This window comes from Odontomachus brunneus, unplaced genomic scaffold, assembly GCF_010583005.1.
Source record: "Odontomachus brunneus isolate Ranch 3 - 2012 unplaced genomic scaffold, Obru_v1 Obru_scaffold_058, whole genome shotgun sequence".
Lineage (NCBI taxonomy): Eukaryota > Metazoa > Arthropoda > Insecta > Hymenoptera > Formicidae > Odontomachus > Odontomachus brunneus.
Window position 1 is genome coordinate 1,932,673 of NW_022639508.1, and position 23,885 is coordinate 1,956,557.

The following is a 23,885-nucleotide window of genomic DNA, read 5'->3' on the forward strand; positions in this document are numbered from 1 at the left end:
TCGCGAATTTATTCGCGCAGATCCGTGGATATTTAGGATCTCTAGGCGTTCCCACGAGCGCACAGCGTCTCATGGGCATGCACACGCATTCATGTATCATGCGTTTCATCGGGATGCATCGCCCGTAGTTTAGGCTTAATCGCCGAGTGATTAAGCGGATCTCGCGTATCGATAAACTCTGTAGCTAAACGGTAGCTCGCGCTGCGACGCTCCTTTGACGTAACAAAACACCCCCCTGATAGTTGCGAGCGTTCGGGAACATCAGGGACGGAGAGTATCGTGTAAAGCCCGATGAAACCCGATAGAAAACTGATGGAGCGGCGTGCGAATCCGGAAGCGAGTCGAAACTATTTGTCCCGAGCTTGACCGCGAGCTTAAAGTGTAAGTCCGGCTTAAGCGCTTAAGAACAGCCACCTAATCGCGCTTCAATCTCTGTAGTTTGCAGCGCGCGAGTTTGGCGCGAAAACATACGAGGTCGACGAGACGATTTCGCGGTCCTCTCGGCGAGGAACGCGAGAGCGCAAATATCGCGCGTTAATTAAAGGCACGCGGGTATGATGCGTGAGTAGGTGTATATATTGTACGCGCGCGATATCGTTTAAGATATAAAATTATCATCGCGCAGTGGTAAACGTGACACTCGCTCCGCCACTGGTAGTAAATGTTCCCGCGCTAAGCTCAGCAAGTAATTACAGTGTACTTCCTGCTCCGCAGTGATATAACTATGCTAATACTGTGCGGTTGCAATTAAAGAGCCATTTCAGCGTGAGCATTCGTTAAAATTGCACGAGTTGCCGGGCTTCCGGCTAAATTATATCGAGCGTCGAGAAAGGCATTTATTATTTATTGTTTGATTATCAAACTCTTAACAGTCGACAATTCTCCGTCCGATGGTCGACTGGTTAAGTAAATTCAAGCGTTGCGTTATATTATTTTTCGGCTGGAAATACCTCTCATATTTCTAGAGGGAATCTTAGATTTGTGTTAATAACCGTTACTTGAAACTTGCTTTCGATAAAATACTCAGATTAGAATTTAAAGTTAAATTACGCACTTAAAAATATAATGGATACAGATTGTACGATTCAATTCAACCTCATATCTAGTTCTAAGTTCAAATCCGAGTATCTCACCTGAGGCAAGTTATAAGTAACGACTTTTAATATAGACTTGAGAAGGCCTCCTGGGACAAAAGACGTAAAGGACACTTGATGAAAAAATTTACGTTTTTATCTCTATGAAAGAGGATATTGTTACGTGATATTTGAAGAAAAGCCATACCGTTAAGAATTTTCCCGGAGATCGGCTTGAGATGTGAAGAAAGCGACGCGCGTTCTTTAAATCTGGAAGAATCGAATCTTGAGGAGCACTCTACAGGATGTCGCGCGACGCATCGATAGCTAGTCTCCCGACGTTTTATCTAGTTTGTTAAATCTGCGCTCAAGCGCGAGAAATGGCGCGGAAAAAGTCGTTGCACGTTTCTGCCACTCGAAGAGACACGGACTCAGAGACGGACGGGAGATGCAAGACACGAGAAAGTAGTGGGCCCTTGAAAGCTCGCTGCAAATATAGAGCCAGTGTACTCCGAGAGAGGGCCGAGAGAAAGACCCGGGGACACTCGAGTGCGCGACCCTATCTAACGGCTAGGATCTATATATGGGGGACAAAATCGATGCGCGGCGCACAGGAGAGAGAGAGAGAGACAACGTACTGGCTCGAGTTTCGCGATAGTTAAGTAGGACAGCAAGAAATATATCCCGGGCAAGATCTCGTTAAACGCTCGCTCGGCCAAGAAATTAGACGGTTAACGGACAGTCGAAAAGTAGTCGCAAAATGTAAAAATGAACTTGAAAAAGGAAAGAAAGAGAAAGAGAGAGAATCGCGAGTATTATGAGAGACTCCACTGCATGTTGTATTTGCACGTACGACATTTCCTCGCCGTTTTCGCCTGTAATTGGATGTGAAAACGCGCGGTTACGCGAGTGACGGAAGAAGAAAAATATTTATATTTGCGATTGCTCTCGAAAGCGCTTTGCCGGCTCGCGCCGCGGTTATTATCGCAAATAAATGCCATCAATGCAGAATGCAATACGCGCGAACGGTTTGGCAGGTGGATATATACATGTGTCGCACATACACGCGCGCGCGCGGCGTATCCAAAATTATAACACACAAAATATTTCGAAACAGTGGAGTAGGAGATGGGGGTGGAAGAGCAGCTATTCCCTTGAAACGCGCCGTGATAAAAAATAAAATCGATATGTGGCGGCGGTGTCAGTGGATGGAAAATTTGCCTACGAAGGGCAATACTCGCGCGCGTTGAAATACTGTTATATATTTCACAATATATTCGGAATATATATGGATTTTTAGACGCGCCCCGGGAGAGGGGGAGGATATTTCTGGGCGATATTCCTGGGGAAAAATTCGCGCGTACAAAGCGAGCTCTCGCGCGCGCGGATATGAAGTTTTCGCATCTGCATCATGTATTGTGTCGGACAACGAAACAATATCACCATCGTAAATGAAAATATTGCTGGTTTTTTCCCTCCCGCGAAATACTATCCGCGCGAGCCGGTCCTTTTTTGCGCTCCTTTATTAATTCAATCTCGTTACGATGACCGCCGCTATCTTCCGACATTTATCAACGTGAAAAACAACGCGGTCAGTTAGTTAGCGGATAATATTGCGGTTGATAAAATATCGCGATCGCACGAGCAAATGTATTGCCTTCCTGTCCCGTTTCGTTCCGTTCGTCGAATTCGCAAAGTGGACGACTTTTGCGAGCCGCGATCAAACGCGCACTAACGATCGCGGAAATGCCGAACAACAACGTGCGTTCGGATCGATCGATCCGCGAATGGATCGATTGATGGATGGATCGCTCGATATCGACCGCCAGCCTGGGCTAATTCGACTGTCGTAATTAGCTTCGTTTATCGGCCGTTGCCGCGTTCTCACCTCGTTGTGTTGTGTAATTCCGCTGCCGCCGCCGCCAGTGCAAATAATTAACGTCGTTCCGCTGTAACTTCGGCGTGATTGCCGCAATTTTCGCGTGCCGATACTTCGCCGGGCCGCCACGGCGTTATGATAATTTGGTCGCTTGAGCGCACGCCAAGGTAGCTACGGCGCGAATAACACGACATTTGGAGACTGGGGGAAAATAAATGTGTTAATCTCTGTAAAATTATAGACAGTTCCGGCGCCAACTATATCCTCGTGGTATTCTAACGAAAAGAAGTGGCATACAAGATTGTTATCATTTCGCATACAATATGCGTACAAGGTTATTATCATTTTAAAATTGTACACACGGAAAAATACCATTTTACTGCTAAGAAGGTAATTTTTCTGCTTTCGAGCAATAGTTATCTTCGACAAAGAATATTTAAATAATAATAATCTTAATAATAATGTATACTTATCACAAATTTTTTTGGAACAGATTTTTTTTTCTTTCATTATCATGAAAGAAGAATGTATCTTCTTACAAGATACTTTTTATTGCAAAATTGTCAAACAGAAATTAATTCGACTGTATGCTGTAAGCAAACCGAATTTGTTTCTTAATTTAATAATCATTGAAATGTTGGGCTCACTACACAGAAAGAACGATTTATTGAATCAAATGAATGTTTCTTTGGAATAGTCCAAACAAATTATTTGGTTGACACAACAAAAATATTTCTTTGGGATTAAGCCGCAAATAAATATTTTTGTTGCTTAAAACAAAATTTTATTCGATCAATCGAAAAATTTATTTGAACTATTCCAAAGAAGTGTTTATTTGATTCAACCAAATCGTTCTCTCTGTGTAGGTATCAGAATATACATGAATAAATACTTACAATAGATTTACGGATATACAAACTCGTGAAATGTTTGAGACAGATAACAGTTATTTCACTACGTATTTTTTGGTATGTAGTAACACTTTCACTACAAAAAAAGTTCTATCGACTATAATTCTTTTCACTATGCGCGATTATGGTTACAAATACCAAACACTTCTCTCAATATACACACAAAATAGGAGGAATCGAACCGACTGCTGGGGAGCAATTAATCACTTGATATACGAATCGCACGCGCGAAACAGCGGGCCGGAAACAAGGGACTTCCAGAAGTCAAGATGGAACATGTACGTGCTAAATGAACGCGAATGAACGTCGTGAAAGAAGAAGATACCGGAACGTTGAGTTGAAATTCAACATGAAGGAACATTGAGGGGGAGAGGTAGGCGAGAAAATCTCAAATACGAGAAGCAGAAGTAGAGGTAGACGAGCGCCGATATTTTGAACGCATTACCGAGGTTTAACGAGTAACGTCAGAGGATAATGAAAAAAGGGCCTTTTATTATCTTTTTTTATTACTTTCACCCGCGAGCGAACGAGGAATGGTAATTTTCGCGAAGGATTTCACGCAACGGAAGGGCATTGTGGGGATCATGAAACGCGTGAGGTAAAGCAATGTGAGGGCGGCAGGGAGGATACGAGAGGAGGCGCGGGAGAAAGAGGTTGGTTATTATGTCGGTGAGGGAGACAGGTATCCCCCGCGACGGGAACCGGAAGCTAACAAAAACAACTCTGTCTGGGCCGAGAGGGAAGGGGGAGAGAGGGAGCGAGCGAGCGAGCGAGCGAGGAAGGGAAAATGGGACGACAAGGCGCGACGAGAGACATCCGAGGACCGAGCTGGACGATTAACAAAAGCGAAGAAGTTACCCGAGAACATGCATATATGTTACGTAATAGAGCTTGACGCACGTGATTCGCATATGAGACGCGCACATGTGTGCACCCGTGAGTCGCGAGCTCGCTTATGTTCTCGTGTCTGTGAAATTTAACCCACCCTGAAGGTTTCATGTATAATTCGCACACGGGGGATAAAAGAGATGTGGAGTTTCCACATCTTATTCTTCATCGCGATAACTTGTGAAAACCACCGAGAATTTGTAGATGCTGCACGATACGTGTGTGTGTATAGATACGCGCAAATCTTTAAATATAACTCTTCCAGAATTCAATTCGCGAACAGAATTGGCCATAGTTATGCAAGAATGTTCCAACTCACTCGAGATACGTTTCGAGAAAGGTGAAAATGAAAATTGTGAATGTATGATTTAAGGCTCCTGGGGAGTCGCATCATCCATCTCTTTTTAATGACGTCAGAAGCGAGAAAACGCATGCTAAAAATTCCTGCAAAATACGTCGAGATAAACAGATATATCCACAAAACGACATTTGCGATCGATTAAGTACACCTCTAAAATACTCCGTACACTTTCCTTTTGTTCTAAAAATCAATAGATAATCGGAAAATTAATACGACAAGATAATGAGGAAATTAGGTTAGAAAAGACGATTGCACGTCACATTTATTTTATAATTATCTGTTGATTGTTAGAACAAAAGGAAAGTGTACGGAGTATTTTAGAGGTGTACTTAATCGATCGCAAATGTCGTTTTGTGGATATATCTGTTTATCTCGACGCATTTTGCAGGAATTTTTAGCATGCGTTTTCTCGCTTCTGACGTCATTAAAAAGAGATGGATGATACGACTCCCCAGGAGCCTTAAAAAATATAGACAACACTGCGATTCTTTCGCGATCATCCCAAAAATCAGGCATGACCAGTTGTGTTTTCTCTCCAACAGTATTCATTGACAAGCTTAGCCCTTTGAAAGATGGGTAAGAAAATTCAATTATTAAAAAACGGCGTAACTAGCTGAAAATAAAAACTTTTCTCAATGAATTTTCGGTGTCCATAGGCTTGTTTTGTTTCATGTAGAAAGACGTATGGACTATCCACTGACAAACTTGGAAATCATTAGTTTGTGTGTTGGAACATTCTTGCCCAACTATAGACAATTTCCTTTCACACCGTGAAACTCTGCTCGCAGAGCTACAAGCACGTATGCCGCGTGGCAGTGGCATTGCCCTCTGCCACTCCCTCCCCTGTGTTGCGGAGGATGACTACGACGGTTAATGGCAAAAATGCGATTCGTGTTCTATGTTAACGAGCGTGTCTAACGGAGGTTAACGGACGTCCGTTTCCTTTAACCGGATCCGCGGCGGCGGCGAGCTTTTGCACTCACGAAGTTCAGATAACGAGGCAATTTCATCAAAAGGAGGATTTTACGTGCGCCGTCGATTATACCCGCTTCGATTAAAGTTGGGGTTAATTTAACTTTTTTCCTGGGACCGCGGATCGAGTATCCCTAAGTTTCTCGTTCAGACCCCGGCGGACGATAAACGTACGTTTAATCACTGTGTTTTATTCCGAGCACTTAATGGGCGGCCCGGTGGACGCGGAATTAGAGAGGAGAACGTAAGTTGCTTACGCGACGGGATCGATTATTAATAGATTAATAAAAGGATCCGATCGTGTTGTAAAGAACGCTCGAGCTTTCCGTTTCTTGCGAAAGTGGCATTGACTGAACGCACGCCGTTGTGATTACAGAAGGGAAGAAATCATTTGGTCTCATTAACCAGAGGCATGTTTTCACATTTTCGTGCAATATTCTTGGGCATCCGCGGACTATAATGAGACTTCCAAGCCGCGATAAGTCTTCATACACTCATACAGTGCAGAGAGAGGAAAAACGTGAAATATAGAACAATTTACCGAGTTATAATTCTCGCTCTCTCTGTGCCGTTATATAAACGAAATATTTTCCATTCTCCCTAGTGTGCGGTACATTTAATATTTGCCTGATTCGCTCGATATTAAAATCAAAATGACGCCGGAGATAATCGATTTTTCAAAACACAGAGAATTTTATGACATGTAGTATCGTAAAATTTTATAACTGAGGAGTAAATCGCCATTCTGCAGTAATTGACTATCCTTCCACTCTCTCCTCTCTCTCTTCACATATGCTATTTATATTTTGTATAGTAAGTGTACTAAATTTTCTGAAATCTTATTTAAAACATTTGCTATATGTTTCCAGCGAGATTTGCTGTGTTGTTCGGCAAGACAGATAGTCTATTCCATTATTCTGAAAACATAGTGAAATTGAAAAGAACTTACATGAAAAAGAAACTATAATATTCTTTCTGTGAATAAATCGCTAAATTGACATGCGAGACGGTCTTAAGTGTCCAGTGCAATTTATTTCGCATTACTGCGATTTTTCTGCGCGGGGGTATCGATGAGTGGCGAATCTCAAACGGGGACTTAGGCCTACCGGTGAGGCCGTGACCCGAGCGTGCGCCACCGTTCACTACGGAAGGGGGTGGCGCGAGTACGCACAACGTAGTAAATATACTACAGCGTGTAGTACGCGCGCCCACCGGCGTACGTGAATGAGCGCTATCGTTTGAAAACTTCAAACGTCCGTATCTCGGGGTAAAATCGACGCACGAGCGTGAAACAAACGTCGTTCTTTGCGCCGCGCGATTCTCACGCTTGCGCTCGTCGCGGATGCTCCCTCTCGACGTGACACGTGTCCGCGCGTATGAATTATGACACGTGCTGAAACGCGATGCATTTTTTTTACAGATATGTCGTAAAATATGTCGTGGCATACTGACGTGATTGTAGCATACCAAGAATTGCAATACAATAAAATAACCAGATGAAGGGGAAACAGCAAATGTGGGGACTTTTTATCGCGCGAAGAACAAAGTTCCACACATTGATTGCTCCGTGGGTCTCTCGACGATCCGTCATTCTGTCCGAACACACTCGTTGCAACGATAAAAGAACAATTACTACTTGTCGTCCGAGAAATTAACTTTGGATCGCGAGCTGCCGGTCGAATTCAAAAGTCGCGCGCGCCAATTCGAACTCGAAAACGGTGATTGCCCGCGCGCGGGACACCTCAGACACCTTCACGTAGTCCGTCGAATGGTCGCGATTTGTGCGCTGAGAACGAAACCGATCGCATGGTCCGACGAATCGCCACGTGACAGAGGCGCGAGAGGCGGAAGTCGCGGGACGCGACCGCGAAACGAAACATGCGCGGGCGCGTTGCCGCCGTCTGTCTCGTTTCGTTGGCGCGGCGCACTACTCCCGGTTGATCGAGCGTCTGTGTACTCACATTTCTTGCTCTTCTCGCACACGACGGTGCCGGTGAACAGGCCGAGCACGACGACGGCGGTCAGCAGGAGGTGACGCGTCCTCTTGCGAGCCGGCGTCGCGGCGCGCCGGCGGCTTCCGCTCCAGGAGGTCGCCGACATGATGTGGGCGAGCGCGCGCGTCCCGACGCGCGGGCTCTCCTCACCACTCGCGAGCGGCTTCCTGCTCCACCGCGGCGGACTCCCCGCCGCACCCGCGCCGTGTGTGCATAACCTCCCGAGGCTGGGGCAACGCGACGACGCCACGTACACCGCCGAACTCGCGCGCGGCCGGATCACGCCGGATCGCGCGTTCGCTCGCGAACTCGCCGTCACGTCACCGGAAACGGCCGAGCCGGCGCGGCGCGACGCGGTGGTGCACACTAATACCCCGACGCGAAGAGGAGCGAGCGCGCACGGTGGGTTTGTGTTCGCGGAGCCGAGAGCTACCGCGGACGGCGGCGCTCGTCCTGCGGACGCGCCAACGTCATTGGCATCCGGCTGCTGCAACTTACGGTCCCGATGAGCGCCGGCTCGCGCGCGACCCAGCACCACGGCTACCACGGGAGAGCACGAGGACCTGGACACACGAGGTGATTGACCAGGACGACGAGGACGACGTCGACGACGACGGCGACGACCGCCGCTCTCACGGTGTTCGCGCACTACCGTCGCGCCGTTATCGATCCGCCGCCACCAAACGAACGAACGAACGGACAGACGAACGAACGAACGAGCACCCACCGCCACCCAGTCGTGCCACCCTCGCGCCGCGCAGACAACGAATAACCACCCCCGCCGCGGCGCGCGGCGCGCCATCTCGCCGCGCGTGCGCCGCACTTGTTCGAATTCGCCTCGCGAGAGCGCGCGAGAGTACAAGCGCTGCGACGCGCTCGGCGCGGTTTCGCTAGGCGGATTTTTGGCAGGCTGTGATACAGGAGTAGAGATGCTCGCTCGAGATGCTTGTCTTGCCTGTGTTTGTACGGGGAAGACAAACTTGAGACGATGGCGGAGTTCGAGTCGGGAGCGTATGTCGAGGATTTCCCTGTAAGATTCTTGTTATTCAAGATAATCTCGCGAGGCACGTATGTATCTTTATGTTGTTCTTCGTTTTCACTTGCAAAAAGTTCTCGGAGGAAATTGTTGGAATGCTATCTTTTAACTTCTTTAGGGATGGATTTATTAAAATTGAAGGAAAACGATGTAATTTGGAGTTTACCTTTGTGTTCTCGGTTTCACTTGCGGAAAGTATCCGAGAGGATTGTCAGAAAGCTATTTGAACTGTTTTAGAATGAATTTATTAAAATCAGAAGAAAATAATGTAATCTTAAGGTTTTACATACATATGACATTTACACTGAGAGGAAAAATATGTACAGAATAAAAATATTTATTCGGTGGGTACTAATATATAACATATTTACTTAAATCTAAATTCCTTTAGTTAAATAGAATAAACGATTACTTTCATAAAAAATTATGGTTTTAAAATAACATATATTTTCTTATCTGAGAGATATTTTATATTAATATAAATAATTAAGTATTATTAGTATTCATCCGATAAATATTTTTTATTTCTTACATATATTTTCTCTCAGCGTGTTAATTATATGGAGAGTTCTTTTTTTTGTGGAATTTTATGCGGAATGTTTATCCACAGTAATGCTTGTTTCATTTTGTCGACAATCTTCCGAATTAAAACATGAAAATTAAACGTATACTACAGTATTCCTGAAGAAGTTAAATCATAATAATCTTACAATAATCATCTTTACACTGATGATACTAGAATAGATAACCAGAATTCTATTTAGGTTTACCAAACAGTATGGTAAATAATCGTATAACAAGATATTTAGTCAATGATACCAAACTATCTGGTGAGCACATTGTCTAAGTAGCATTACAGTAATGCTTAAATACGTTTACCAAACCGTCTGGTACAACATACAATTCATTTGATAAATGTTATGAATACAGTTGTGGAGTAGTGTTACACTTTTTACCTAACCTAAAATCTAACAATGTTATATATAATTTTCATATATTTACTGTATATAATCTTCATATATTTATATAATCTTCATATATTCTAATACATTTATTATTTATAATATATTTATTATTTTATTAATATATTTATAATTATTCTAATATATTCTAAATTTGTCGACATATATTTGAAGAAATTTCATTCTTCCAAATATTTAACGGTTTCAGCGTTTACTCTTTTATAGCACGACGTCTTTACAAATTAGTATAGATGAAAAAGGAAACGTCGCAGTGAGTAACAATTAACTATCGCGTCAATAGTATCACACGTTTAGAGAGAATTACCAAACTGTCTAGATGTCTACAACTAAATGTCTCGGTATTGACTACCAGATGCGTCGAGACATCGTAATCAGAATATTGGATATGTGAACCAGATATCGCATATAAATTCACCATATTACTTTCATAAAACGAGTATAGTGTCATTCTAAGCCATTTCTCTCAGTGTATTTATGGATATCTCATACAAGGATTTGCGAAAGTTTGTCGGATATTTTGAGCTATGCTTTCTACTAATAACAAAATATAACAAATAGTAACGTCACAAAGTTACATGCCATTTCCTGCCACCTTTCAGATAACCATCTAATTTCACGTCAATAAGATCTATCGACGAAATTGTCGATCTCCCGACGATTTCTCGCAAGCTCCTCAGGAATCGCGCGCGCGCGGATAATACGAAACATCGTACAATCTCGTGAAACGCAACGAGCTGTCGAACTATAAAGCAAAGCAATTCTCGACTTCTCGACATTGTATCGAGACGCGGTCAACATTATTATCCAACAGCGTTGATGTAATTTCAGCCATGTAATGTAACTACCCGATCCCACTCGTTTCTCCGGTCGTGACCGCGAAATGCGCATCCGCGGTTTCTCGCATGATGATGCATGACTCATCAGCCGATCTAATTCATAATCTTATCGCGTTGGAAATAATCGATGCGATCTCGCCGCTCGATAAGACAAGGTTGAGCGATTACGACGTAAACAGTGCGCGCGTACCGAGTGACGCATAAGACGATGCTCATCCTCGCCAAACTTGATACCTCAAAATTCCCGGGGGAATCAAATTCGCTCAGCTCCCGAAATTTCGCAATCAATCTTTGACGAAGATCGTCAGATGTTAGAGGATATTTTATGACATGTGATACGGTGAATATATAAAGCGCAAACATGGCGTGTAATTATAAATTTAGTCATTCCAACTTGATTCCGTCGAAAAATACTATAATGATAGAAATTTTAATTAAAAATTTTGAACATGCATGATGGTGCTTCTGATGTACCTACAATAGATTTGCGGATGTTCAAACTTATGAAACACTGAAAGCGGTGTGTGTTTCTCTGCGCGCAGATCAGTTTTCCGTAATTTGCTCATTTTGCCCGCTCGAATGCATACAGCATGAATGTATATTTTCGCGAGTTATTTTCCCGAGTACTCTCGCGAACCGACAAAATACACAGGACCCGCGGTAATCGCGCTTGGTCTACTAAACGCGGAGAGGCGTACGCGCATCTGTTACACCTGATAGCGAGTGCAACGACGTACGGTACGTCGATAACGTTATCGCCGATGCGCATCATTTTTCTCCCTCGATCAAGGCCTGTCGACGTCATCCCGAATATTCGTCCCAAAAACAGGTCCGAAAATTCGGCCGGTTTGGCCGAGTGTCCGGGCGCGCGCCGCCCCGCCGGACTTTGGTCGTAAAAATCCCTCGGAAAAAATGAAAATCAGCATGTAGTCTCGAATACCCGCATTCTCACGTCATATCGCGGATCTGCGGTAGTTAATCGTATCCTTAGACCACAGGCTGACTGTTAGAAAAGTAGTTTATTTAACAAGACAATCCGCGCCTTTCACGACGCGCCGCGCGATGGCGCGTTGCAGCGCGCGGTGCATTATCAGCGCGGGAAGACCGGCACGAATGGACACTTTTATTATCTCTCCAAAGGCCGCCACTTTCGTATGCGAGCGTATATCACGACTATCGATGTTGTTATGCGTCTGTAGGAGAGGAGAGCGCGATTATCAGGCAATTACGCGTTTATATACTTATTATACTTTAGTCTCGAAACAAACGAACGGACGTCTTGTCGCTTCCAAAGCTCGCAGAAAGCCCGAGTTTCTCGACTCTCCTTGTTTTTTTCCACGGATATCTTTTTCTCTGTTCGGTGCTGTCGTTACGTATCCCAGAGCTGTACGGTAATCGTATCGGTGCGCGAGAGAAGTATTTAAGGTGTCATGAGAGAAGTCACCGGGTTTCAAGCGCGATCGAATCGGGTACGCGATAGTGAAAAGAGAGAAAAAAAATCCGGTCATCCGCTTATCGTCTCCTTTCGAGAGCGAAAATGGAAAGACAAACTAGGGAGGAAAAGAAGGAAAGAGCAAGGGAGGGTGTCCGCGGTGATTGGACGTTTGCGCCGTGCAAACACAATCGACGACCTTCCTTCCGCCGATTGAATTAATACTCGGCGAATTAGAATAATCGAATATTTACGGTACGTGCTGGCCGCCCTCGGCGATTAATCAGTGTAAGCAAACCGTGGCAACGGCGACGCCGACCGTGCCGGCCGCACAGTCGCTTGCGAGTTCTCTCAGCTCGTGTTCCGCTCGCGAATGACAATTGCATTGGTGACAACCAATCCGCACGATCGGAAGGTCTAAGAAGGAAACAGAGAGAGAGAGAGAGGGGGACACAGACACTGCTCGTCTTCCTGATGTCGTTGATCGACTTGACATTCTGCTCAGCTTGACGGATACTCTCCTAATTCCGGGTATCACTAGGAGGAAGAAGCAGACTTTGGTACACTAAGAAGGAAAGAAGGAAAAAGTGTCTGGTAATCGCATTTAATTGTAATCGCATAATGAAAGTAAAAAATTCTATAATTATACAGTGAAAGAAGAAAACGGTGAGCTTAACTAAAATTATAGTTATTTTTCACACCAGTAAGTTGTTCTGATATAAAAAAATAATAATAGTAATAAGATTATATCTCTAACAGAATTTAATAAAAAATAGTTTCCTTGACCATAATTTATAATGATTATTTCTCTATGTAATTATAATTACAAATATCAGATATTTTTTCTTAATGTAGAATAATTTCTATAATTAAAACTATACAATAAAAGATATATGTTCTTATTTCTTTTTTATATATTTTATATATTTCAGAAATAAGAAACATATTTCTCATTTATCTTATATGCGTGTTATAAAGAAAGAATATTTAAAATTGTAGAACGAATTATAGTCAGAACTGTTTATATGTGTGTGTGTGTGTGTGTGTAGTAAGTTGCTAGAGTTTTGACGATAACAATTTTATAATTTTATGTGCAAATTTATGTGCGTATTGCTTCTACTATTTTTTCGTTAAAGCAAGAAAATTTAGCTGACCCCGCAGAGATAATTAGAATTTCAGCGACCATTTTTTCTCTCAGTGTCCTGTGTTATCGTCTCAGATAATGACTATCGGCGCGCGGCGTTAGATTTTTGCGCGCTGAGAAATTCAACGTCCAACGGTGGATCAATGCCCGGTTCAGCATTTTTCGATAAGGAAAAAATCGCGCGGAATATTCCTCGAGACGTCTTCACAGGAATCCCCAGACTCTTTCTCCCCAGACTGCCGGGGATGATATTTCATTCGACGCTTTTCACAAAGCGCAAAAGCGAGACGGGCACTCGACAAAGGGAACTCACGGATGCGCAAGTTAGTCCCTTTATCGCGCACGACGAACGAAACGTCAGCCGGCGAAAATTCTCTCAGGGCGATCCGTGCGAATTTTCTCGCTGTTCTCGTTCGCCAGCCTCCTTGGCGCGCGGGGTGCGACGCGTGTGGGGTGAATGCGAGCCCCTATTTTTCCCGCTGTTTGTCGACAGCGCGCGTGTTTTCGCGCGGAGTCGATACCCGGACGAGACGCGGCTGTGTAATTATCACCCGCGGACACGGGTCAGCGAATTATCACGAGCGCAGCGCTACGTCATTCCGTCGGTGGGAATCGCGTCGCACACAAACACACACGCGCGCGCAAATCGACGTGTTTACTTGGACCGAGAAATAATTAGCGAACACGCGCTTTTCGGACCGCCAAAGGGCGCAGCAACAACCCGGCATTTTCGGACGCGGTGCGGAGATGCGAGCACAATCCGGACTATAAAATCGCCGTCGGCGTCGACGCGACCGTAGAGCGTCGATTTCGGGTTTGGGACACGGTGTGACGGTGTGTATCCACCGAGGTTGACACCTAGTGACAGCGCAGCGCGGGCTGACGCGGCACAGCCGCGTGTTCGGTATGTCTGCACTCGACGATCGATCTCTGCCTAATATTGAAGAGTTACCTGCCCGCTCGTCCGGCTAATTGGTTCGACTGTTTTATTTCGTGAGCGCTGAAAATACCGAGTCGAATCGCGCTTCTCGCAATCCAACGAAGAAACGTCACGGGCGTTTCAGCATGTTCGCAGTCAGTCGCGTTTAAAAAGAGCTATTTCGAAGGGCGTTACGCGTTGCCTCTCGAAAGAGAGAGAGAAATGCACGCGCGTTATTTTTTGTTTGCAGTGGCCGAAAAAGTGACACGTGAAAAATTCTGCGCGATTCCACCGCAGGATCGCGAGCGAGCGCGCCGGGATAATTCTCGCCGAAGCGGATGCGATTGACGTGAGGCTCGCCGCCACCGGCGCGGTCAAAACCGAAAGGTGAAGAGGTTCGCGAACAATTGCGCGCGTGATCGACCTTCGAAAATAAAAAAGCCGTGACGAGGGAAAAAAACAGCAGAAGAGGGGAAGAATAAAAAACCGCAGGAACCGCAGAGCGGAGCTCTCTCGCGCACGCCGAGTACGGTCGGTCGACTAAAGGTAGCAACACTTTTCCTCGATGAGTTCCGTAACGCATCCCGTATCCGACGGGGCAATTTTTTGTCCTTTTAGCAATTCTCAGGAGATACGTTTTCCTATTGTGCACGGGACGCGTTGCGAAACTCGTCGAGGGAGAGCGTCGCTACACTTAAGGGGATGCCACACGGGGAAACTTTACCGACGGAACACTGCGGAAGTTCGCATTCGGTTGTGCCGAATCACAAATGCCTTTGCGCGCGATAAAAGCACGTGCAAAAATGACTGGGAGCATTGCTCAGTGTGCGACGGGGAGCGATAAAAAATTTTGAAATTGACATCTCGAGCTGTCAGTCGGCGTAACTGCTTGATATAAAAGTCCCGCGACTTGCATGTACCGCGCATGTGTTTTCTCCACCAACGAGAATTTCGAGGAACATTTCCTGTATCTTTACGACTGAACTTGGAGGGAAAAGCTCGAAAATTTACGAGTAGTCTGCAGAAAGATTTCTGTAAGATGTCTGTAGAAAGAGATGTACAAAGATACGCGTGGTTACATTCTCTGCCAGCATGACGAAACAAAGCAGCACCCATCCTTAAAATAAGATCTATATGTACATATAGAAATACGAAATAAGAAATACGAAAAGCATCGTGTTGATGACGATCGTGTTTATTTTATTGACATTTTTGAAGTTCGTCATTCGCTTCCCCCTTAATCAGTCGACTCCGCACACTCATTGTGTACACACGACGTTATGGATGCCCGAACATTTCCTAGATAAACTCTCTTAAAATAAATCAGTCAAACATCAATGAAAACAGTGAATATACACTGATTGCAGTTATAAATATAGCACTGAAAGTGCTCAGTGTCATAACTGATATCAGTGACTATTCACTGATTCACTTTAAGAGAGAAGAGTTGCAGGATTTTCGGCTTTATACGTTTATACAATAGAAATCGTTATAATTATTAGAATATTTGTTAGAATTAATTATAATCCTATCATTATAATCAGAGTTACTTCTACGATTTTCAATCTTAAATATTATGCATAAGACTGAAAGTCGTATAACCTTCTCGATTTAGCAAATATTCGGGCATCCGTATATACGCATGCAGCGAAGGTGCGCGAGGTGGGAAATGACAGTTTATTAAATTAGAGTCACCATGGCGACCGGTGGTCAAGGAAGTAAGTGGCCGCGGGTAGTCGAAGTCCGAGTGTGACGGCGCATTTAGCGGTCAATTGACGACGGTTCTGGTTGCGACGACAACGACGACGACGAGACAAAATATAACGATACCTCGCGTGACGTAACGCGGGCAGACCGATGCGGTTCTCTCGTAAATGCGATCTTATCCCCGGGAGATGTAACAATCGCGTGTCTCGTCGATCAGGTCGATCGCGTATATCCAGACAAACACACACACACATACACAAACGAGTATATATTCATGCGCGATCGCACGTGCGACCCGATGAAAAATCGTCACCCTTCCCGCAGCGCGCGCCAGATGTAGACGTCCCACGATCGATCGACGTGTGAAAACCGGCTCGATTCGTCGATCGACGGCCAGTTCGTGATCGTTGGTGTTAGTGACTTGTTGACAAACGTCGGCGATCGCGAGTATGCCGACGTAGTAGCGTTATCGGCTGGCAGCTCGTCGTCGGAAGTTAATCTCGTGAGTAATGCTCTCTTGATCTATGGAGCCGAGTAAATAGTGCGATTCTCTTGAGTGCTCTCCTCGCGTGAGGTGTCGCGATCGCCTCTTCCCGACTGTGTTTCACCTCGCCTTCGCCGGTGCCCGTCCGAATCGAAGGAGTTGTGGTGTTCGTGAGTGGGCATGCATCGTACCCGAGAGAAAAACGTACCGAGATCTAAAAACAAGTGGAATATAGTCTCCTGAAAAGTCATTGTAAGAGTCGGAGAGAAAAGTATATCGGAAGCCGGAGACTCGAACCCGGATCTTTCACTTGCCGGACAACTGCTCTAAACCACTGAGCTACCCAGGCTACCGCTCCAACACACTCTCTCTCTCTCGTCTTCTTATATAATTGTTTGTTTGTCAATATGGCGCCCGCGTTCCTCAGTTCACTTTATATCTTACAGTCATAATGCTGAGATCCGAATATAGTCTCCCGAAATACAATTGTGCCGAAATATAGGAATTGTCTCTCGTTGTAGAGCCGGGTGTATTAGCATATATTCATTGGGACACAAGAGTGTACGCTACCCAGCATAATAGCCTTAATACTTACCAGACCTAGTTATGAAATTTCTTGACTACACGCGTAATTTTGCATATTCGTACATCGTAACTGTTGAGTATTCTGTGTGTCGCTTACTCGACATATTCAATAAGTCATAATGCATGAATAAGTAGAAAAATTGCACGTGGTTGAAGAATTCTCTTGTAATTAACAAGGAAACCCACACAAGTGTTCGCCTCCGATTTTCATGAACTTGTAATATGTTGTATTTTAGGTCAAAATAACAGATGTTTTTTATTATATATGCTCTTTCGCAAGTTTAGAGGGTGAATTTGAAGAAAATCGGTTTTTTTCATTTGAAGGGAATATAATGAAAACTATAAGAGATAGAAAAAATATTTTGAATAAAAGTTGAATGGTTTGAAGAGTACAGAAATTATTCGAAAAAAAATTTTTTGTTAACATTTCCCCCACCACTTCTTATTATAATTATTAAAATAATTTCTGTAAAGTACTCTTCAAACCATTCAACTTTTATTCAAAATATTTTTTCTATCTCTTATAGTTTTCATTATATTCCCTTCGAATGAAGAAAAACCGATTTTCTTCAAAGAGTTATTTCACCCCCCAAAATTGTGAAAAGGCACATATAATAAAAAACTTATCTGTTATTTTGGTCTAAAGTACAATATATTACAAGTTCATGAAAATCGGAGGCGGACACTTGTGTGGGTTTCCTTGTAAGTCCTAGTAAATGTTGAGACTATTGTGCGAGTTTGTATATCCAAATGATAAATATTAAAGATATATTGTCTATAAAGCTTCTGCAGAAAGTAATTGAAAATAGAAGACACGCTAATATTCAATATAAAATTGATTTTAATCGTTCTTAGATGCAACACAGATTAATTTCTAATTTTTTCAAAATATTTCCATTATTTTTTAGATATAAGCAACACATACTTGGTAGACTTGCGCGTATTGTTTTCCGGGTAATAGTTACTCAGACAATTGTATATCTCGGGAAAATTGTATTTCAGTATATTATATCGGTAGGGTAGACCGAGGCGAATCGAATCATAGGGTGAATCGGATCAATGTAAGCTCTAAGACAGTTATTGTTAATATTTTGTTTTAAATCAGATGTCTACTCTTTATTCGGATTTCTCTCGATATTATGATTTTTCGAGAAATGTCCCCGAGTATTCGAATTTCGAGATTTTGATTTTTTTGGAACAACGCATACTCACCATACATGTTATGTGTCTAAGAGAAAACGCGGAAAATGAGGATATCGCGACGGTTGTATAGGAGAGGATCAGCTTCCACGCGCACATATGTGACGTTCGCGCGTATATATGTGTGTTTTACTTATCGCTATTAATAAGAGACCAAAAGTAACGTAACTTGCTCAGCTAAGCGCGTATCCGCCGGCATACGTAGAGCGCAGCGTAAGGGATAAACGAAAGTAGCCCGGAAATGCTTTGTAGAGCTTGCAGCGCCCGTAAAGACGCACTCGCTCGCCGGTTTCCGCGATTCATAAAAGATTTAATGTTTGCCATGTTAGCACTTCACATAGACTTTACGTGGCCGCGCTCATGACTTTGCATTTTAACTCATGGACTTTGCAAGTCCGACTTAGCGCGCGAAGTGTTCGAGCAAACGAACAAACGAAAATTTGGATGCATCGAAGGAAAAGTTAATAATAATATTCATTGTTATCATTATAATAATAATAATGATAAAACAAGAGCGCGCGAAACGTGTAAATAAATGGCGATGAGCGCCACAGACACGCATACATGCTCGACGTCGCACATTTATCATCGCACAGTCGTCTGAACGCGCGAAATTTGTCACGGCTGCCGGCGAGAGACGCATGCGAAATCTATTATCGGCAAAATCGGAACGTACGAAATTTATCACGCGCGAATCCCAGACACACGAGCGCGCTCACGCGCCCCCGTTTCGCGGGCGCAAGAATTGCGCGAGGTACGATTTTCTTGCGCACGTCAATCCGTCTTTCTTGCAGACGGTATTTTCAACGTGGTAAAATCTGCACGAGTCTCACGTCGATTGGGAAACGTCAAGAATCGCCGGGCGATGTTTTATCTGGACAGAAGAGGCGACGCCACCACCGCTACCATCGCCGCCGCAAAATATGACTCGCCGCCGTCCAATGGAGAAGAGAATTTCGGCTGGTGGTTGAACCATTGGAAACTGACAGTATCGCCTGGATCACGCCACGACAGGGACCATCGATCATCCGGATCGTCCGCGTCGATGTTGTTCTGCATCGATTCGGACGACTCCAACGGCTGTATCTATGCGCAGGAACCATTGGACGGTCGGCAGGGCGAAACGTGCGAAAAAATCGAGCTCCGTACGTTCACGCAGGATGATCTAGATATCGAGCTGATCGAGAGCGACGCTGGAGAATCGGTGAGAGAGCAACGAGATCGTATTTATCGATATGCACGGTATTTTCAATTTTGCAAGCTCCATTTTCGCGAGAAATTCTCTCTCTCACTTCCAAATTCTCTCTCTCTCCCTCTCTCACACTCTTCAGCTCTTTCTGTCATTCTGAAACTCACCCTCTCACACTCTCACACTCACACTCTCAAACTCTCAAATTCTCAAATTCTCACACTCTACACTATCACACTTTCTCGCTACTCTTCCACCTTCCCTCTTTCTCTCTCTCTCTCTCTTTTTCTCCCTTTCTCGAGCGGAAATTCGGGGCTGATTTCTATTTAGGGAAAATCTCGAGATAAATAGCCGTACTGTGTTCGAGTGATATTCAACGTAATTCGCGGTAATGAAATCTTAACATCTCGGTAATTAGACTTCGTCGTGGCTTTAATGCTGAGAGTCCGCATGAACGCTTGATGAAATATCAACTCTCGCGCTTTAATTCAGTTCGCACAGACACGAGTCTTTCCGTGCGTGTCTTCTCCGGACGGGGATTTAGCTTATTTACCGTATACAATCTCCGCACGTGGTTGCATCTCACGTGCGGGGCACATTTCTAGAACTTCCTCTACCTATGCGGAACGTGGATTTTTATCTCTGTCCGCACGCGTTTCCCTCTCCTTCTCTCTTCTCCGCTGCCGCTTTCTTTTCCCTCTCGTCGCCGTATTACGCGAATTACAGCTAATCCGATTATCGAACCACAGTGCACCTCGGTTAAAATTAGATAACTGAGTAAATAACTGTAAAGACTTATCCGCGCGACTGATCGATATTACTTTGACACGACCACACGATATATACAGCAAAATACTCAATTATTAGCATCCCCCTTAGGCTTGTTCTATAATACGTTGTATATCGTTGTCGGACGTCGGAACACAATCGATAGACCAATCAGAGGATTTGTTTTTCGAGACGAGTTCTCCTAATTGGACCATTGATTGCGTTCCGACTCCGATATACGACGTATTGTAGAACAGACCTTAGTCATTAGTCATTGACCTTCTGGAAAAACTGGTTTTTCTTACGACCAACGGCATCTGTTCACATTTTTAGCGAAGATCTCTTTTGGAATCATAGAATAAAAAATCATAGATAAAAAGTTTAACTGCAATGCTCCCTTAAATTTCTTGGAATGAAATTTTATTCGAAAAACAAGATGACTACCAAATCATTCGAATTGGCGTCATTTTTCACTCATATACCAGGTGTAGAAGTATGAAACCGGAATTCCCCTATAAATGGTGCCAGCGTTCAGTTTAGTGACCGTAAGACCGCTACTGCCGCGCTATTATATTCTCCTAACAGCTGACGAATATTGTCAACAAACATAACCCCAACTTTCATTCTCTAGTATATTTTTGTATAACCTTAAACATGTCACGTTTCGAGCCTACTAACTATGATTTGCGGACAGCATTGATTTTCTGTTATCATTTAAAGAAAACTGCTGCAGAATCACATCGAATGCTTGTCGAAGCTTACGGTGAATATGCTCTTGGTAAATCTCAGTGTTTCGAGTGGTTTAAAAAATTCAAAAGTGGTGATTTTGACGTGAGGAACGAAGAACTATGAACTATGAACTATGAACTATGAACTGCTGAAACCTGGTCAAACCGTCAATACTAATCGCTACCAACAACAAATGATCGATTTAAATCGAACATTGACTAAAAAACGACCAGAATATGCAAAAAGGCAACACAATGTCATTTTGCTCCATGATAATGCCCCATCACATACAGCAAAACGGGTCAAGGAAACGATCGAGTCGTTCAGTTGGGAATTACTACCGCATGCGGCTTATTCTCCAGACTTGGCTCCGTCCGATTATCACCTGTTCGCATCGCTAGGACACGCTCTCGCTAACCAACGCTTCGATTCGTATGAAAATGTGGAAAAATGGCTAGATAACTGGTTCGCTTCAAAAGATGAAAAGTTTTTTTGGCACGGCATTCATAAACTGCCAGAGAGGTGGGAAAAATGTGTTCAAAACAGTGGAAATTATTTTGAATAAAGTATTATTTATCACTTTCGAACAACAGACGTCTTATTTGTATAAAAAAATTCCGGTTTCATACTTCTACACCTGGTAAAGTGAATTCTTTGTTCTAAATCGTTGAGTGAATAATCCGCTTGAAAGGACTTCGCACAAACCTATGGAAAATGGTTTTCGGTCAAATTGGCTGAAATTTCACTATGTTATAGTTTTCGCCATGAATAAAGTTGATAAAAAGTTATCATTGCACCAAGTCCCAAAAGTCAATATTTTCCAAGATATAAAAGGTCAAAGTAGTGAAATATAGTCATCCGCAGTAGTAAGACGTACGGGTATGTTATAAGTATAAGTGATACATTGATATTTATTCATGAAATAAATAAAAATCGATTTTTACACATGTATATGTAATAAATATTTAGTTCCGCAATATTTTTAAGATCTGAAACAGTTTTTTGTAAAACTTATATTTTTCGAGATATTTCACCGGTCCGATACTTTTGCCCCACCCTGTATATACATATACATATATATTGCGGAACTAAATATTTATTACATATATATATGTAAAAATCGATTTTTATTTATTTCGTGAATAAATATCAATGTATCACTTATAACATACGTCTTACTACTGCGGATGACCATATTTCACTACTTTGACCCTTTATATCTTGGGAAATATTGACTTTTGGGACTTGGTGCAATGATAACTTTTATCAGCATGGCGAAAACTATAACATAATGAAATTTCAGCCAATTTGACCGAAAACCATTTTCCATAGGTTTTGTGGGAGGTCCTTTATGAGTGAATCTAATTCACTCAACCGTCACGAAAATATATTCACTCTAATCGATTGAAAATTTGCTCATATGAAGTCAGAATTCACTTTAAGCTTGAGTGAAATATTTATTTTCGCGATTTTGAGTGACAATAATTTCACTTTTGCTTCGAATGAAAATATTGTCACTTTTCACTTCTTTTGAATGACAATAATTTCACTTTTACTTCGAGTGAAAATATTGTCACTTTTCACTTCTTTTGAATGAAATTCCACTTTAAGAAGTTTAGAGAACTGGTCGCAAGAAAAACCAAATTCTTCTCGAGTGTAAATGTAAAAACTTAAATCGAGTAAACGGGATGTTAAAATGCGTTTTATCCTCCACACATCGTGCGTCGTTTAAATGCAAACAATGTTGGGCATTAATCGATGAATATTTTCTTTTAAATAATCAATAATCAACATTGATTAATTGTCATAATCACAAATGTGATTTCTTTTCTTTTTATTATTTTCTTTGAATTAATAATTGAACATATGTATCGAAATAATAGCTCAAAATTATGCATTATACAAATATTCTTACCATTTGAAGACACTCCATTTCGTTGCGCTGAAAAATACTGCTGAACTTTACCTCCATCCTGTGACTGCATTCTGACCTAACCTTTTGATTTCATCAATCGATTAAATTATACGTGATTACATACGCGACTATTGGCTGATTTTAACGATTATTTTAGTCAAAGGAAAATTTAATCAATTGATACTCATTACTGGCCGTAAGTTACCTCCTCCAAGTCGCGCAGATCCAAACCGCGCAAAGCGCATCCTCCAATTTTGCCGTCGCACATCGTCTAACGTAAGACTCGTCCAAAAAGCACCCGAAAGCACCGAGATAACATGCGAAAAGACAGATTCACCGAGATCCATCGAGCGATGAGCGCAGGATTAATTGAAAGACTCCTCGGCTACGCAGGACAGTTGGCCCACGACCGTAACCGACGACGAGTATGACGCAAGAAACGAATCGAAAGCGTCCAAGACCGCCCGCTGCAGCCCGGGAAAACTGATTCGATGTCAAGAGTACCGGATACCCGCGCCGTCCTCCCGGTGCTCGTCGCGGGTGAGACACGCGCCGATGATCGGAGGTTGCCGGGCACGCTTGAGCTGCAGCCTCATCGATTCCGAACGTATCGGTGCGTAATCTTGCGAGAGTTCGCTCTATCCAGCCCACCTTGCCGGCCTTCCCTCCGGAAGGAAGGAAGCGACCGATAGTCCTCTCCTGCTCTCCCTCCCCCCCCCCCTTCCCCAAGTGGTCGTCCGCGGCCTCGACGCGGCGCGGCATCTGACCTAATAAAGTTTCGCGGTTTACCAATGCGCGGAATCGAGTTGCTTGACGTATCAGATTTACTTCGTTTCGCCCATCTCCCGTGCCGTCATCCCCTCCTGAGGGGGGGGGGGGG

At 43.5% G+C, this 23,885-nt stretch overlaps 2 protein-coding genes across 13 annotated transcripts in view; one reads left to right on the forward strand and one right to left on the reverse strand.

The window, feature by feature from the left end:
* Window positions 1–8,322, reverse strand: part of LOC116845832 — a 244,937-nt gene extending 236,615 nt beyond the window's left edge. The window contains exon 1 of the mRNA XM_032818971.1: window positions 8,046–8,322. Coding sequence (XP_032674862.1) covers window positions 8,046–8,184 — 139 coding nt within the window. The 5' untranslated portion in view covers window positions 8,185–8,322. The remainder of the gene's footprint in view (window positions 1–8,045) is intronic.
* Window positions 1–23,885, forward strand: part of LOC116845833 — a 293,678-nt gene that overhangs the window by 264,504 nt on the left and 5,289 nt on the right. For 4 of the 12 annotated variants that reach the window (XM_032818974.1, XM_032818976.1, XM_032818985.1 and 1 more), the window contains 2 exons: window positions 19,199–19,608; window positions 23,399–23,618. In XM_032818974.1, the coding sequence (XP_032674865.1) occupies window positions 19,270–19,608; window positions 23,399–23,618 (559 nt within the window). In that variant the 5' untranslated portion in view covers window positions 19,199–19,269. Of the gene's footprint in view, window positions 1–8,505; window positions 8,655–11,862; window positions 12,621–12,645; window positions 12,960–14,450; window positions 14,816–14,871; window positions 16,638–16,712; window positions 16,872–19,198; window positions 19,609–23,398; window positions 23,619–23,885 lie in introns of those variants that run through there. The other 8 variants (XM_032818980.1, XM_032818981.1, XM_032818978.1 and 5 more) reach the window with 8 other exon arrangements.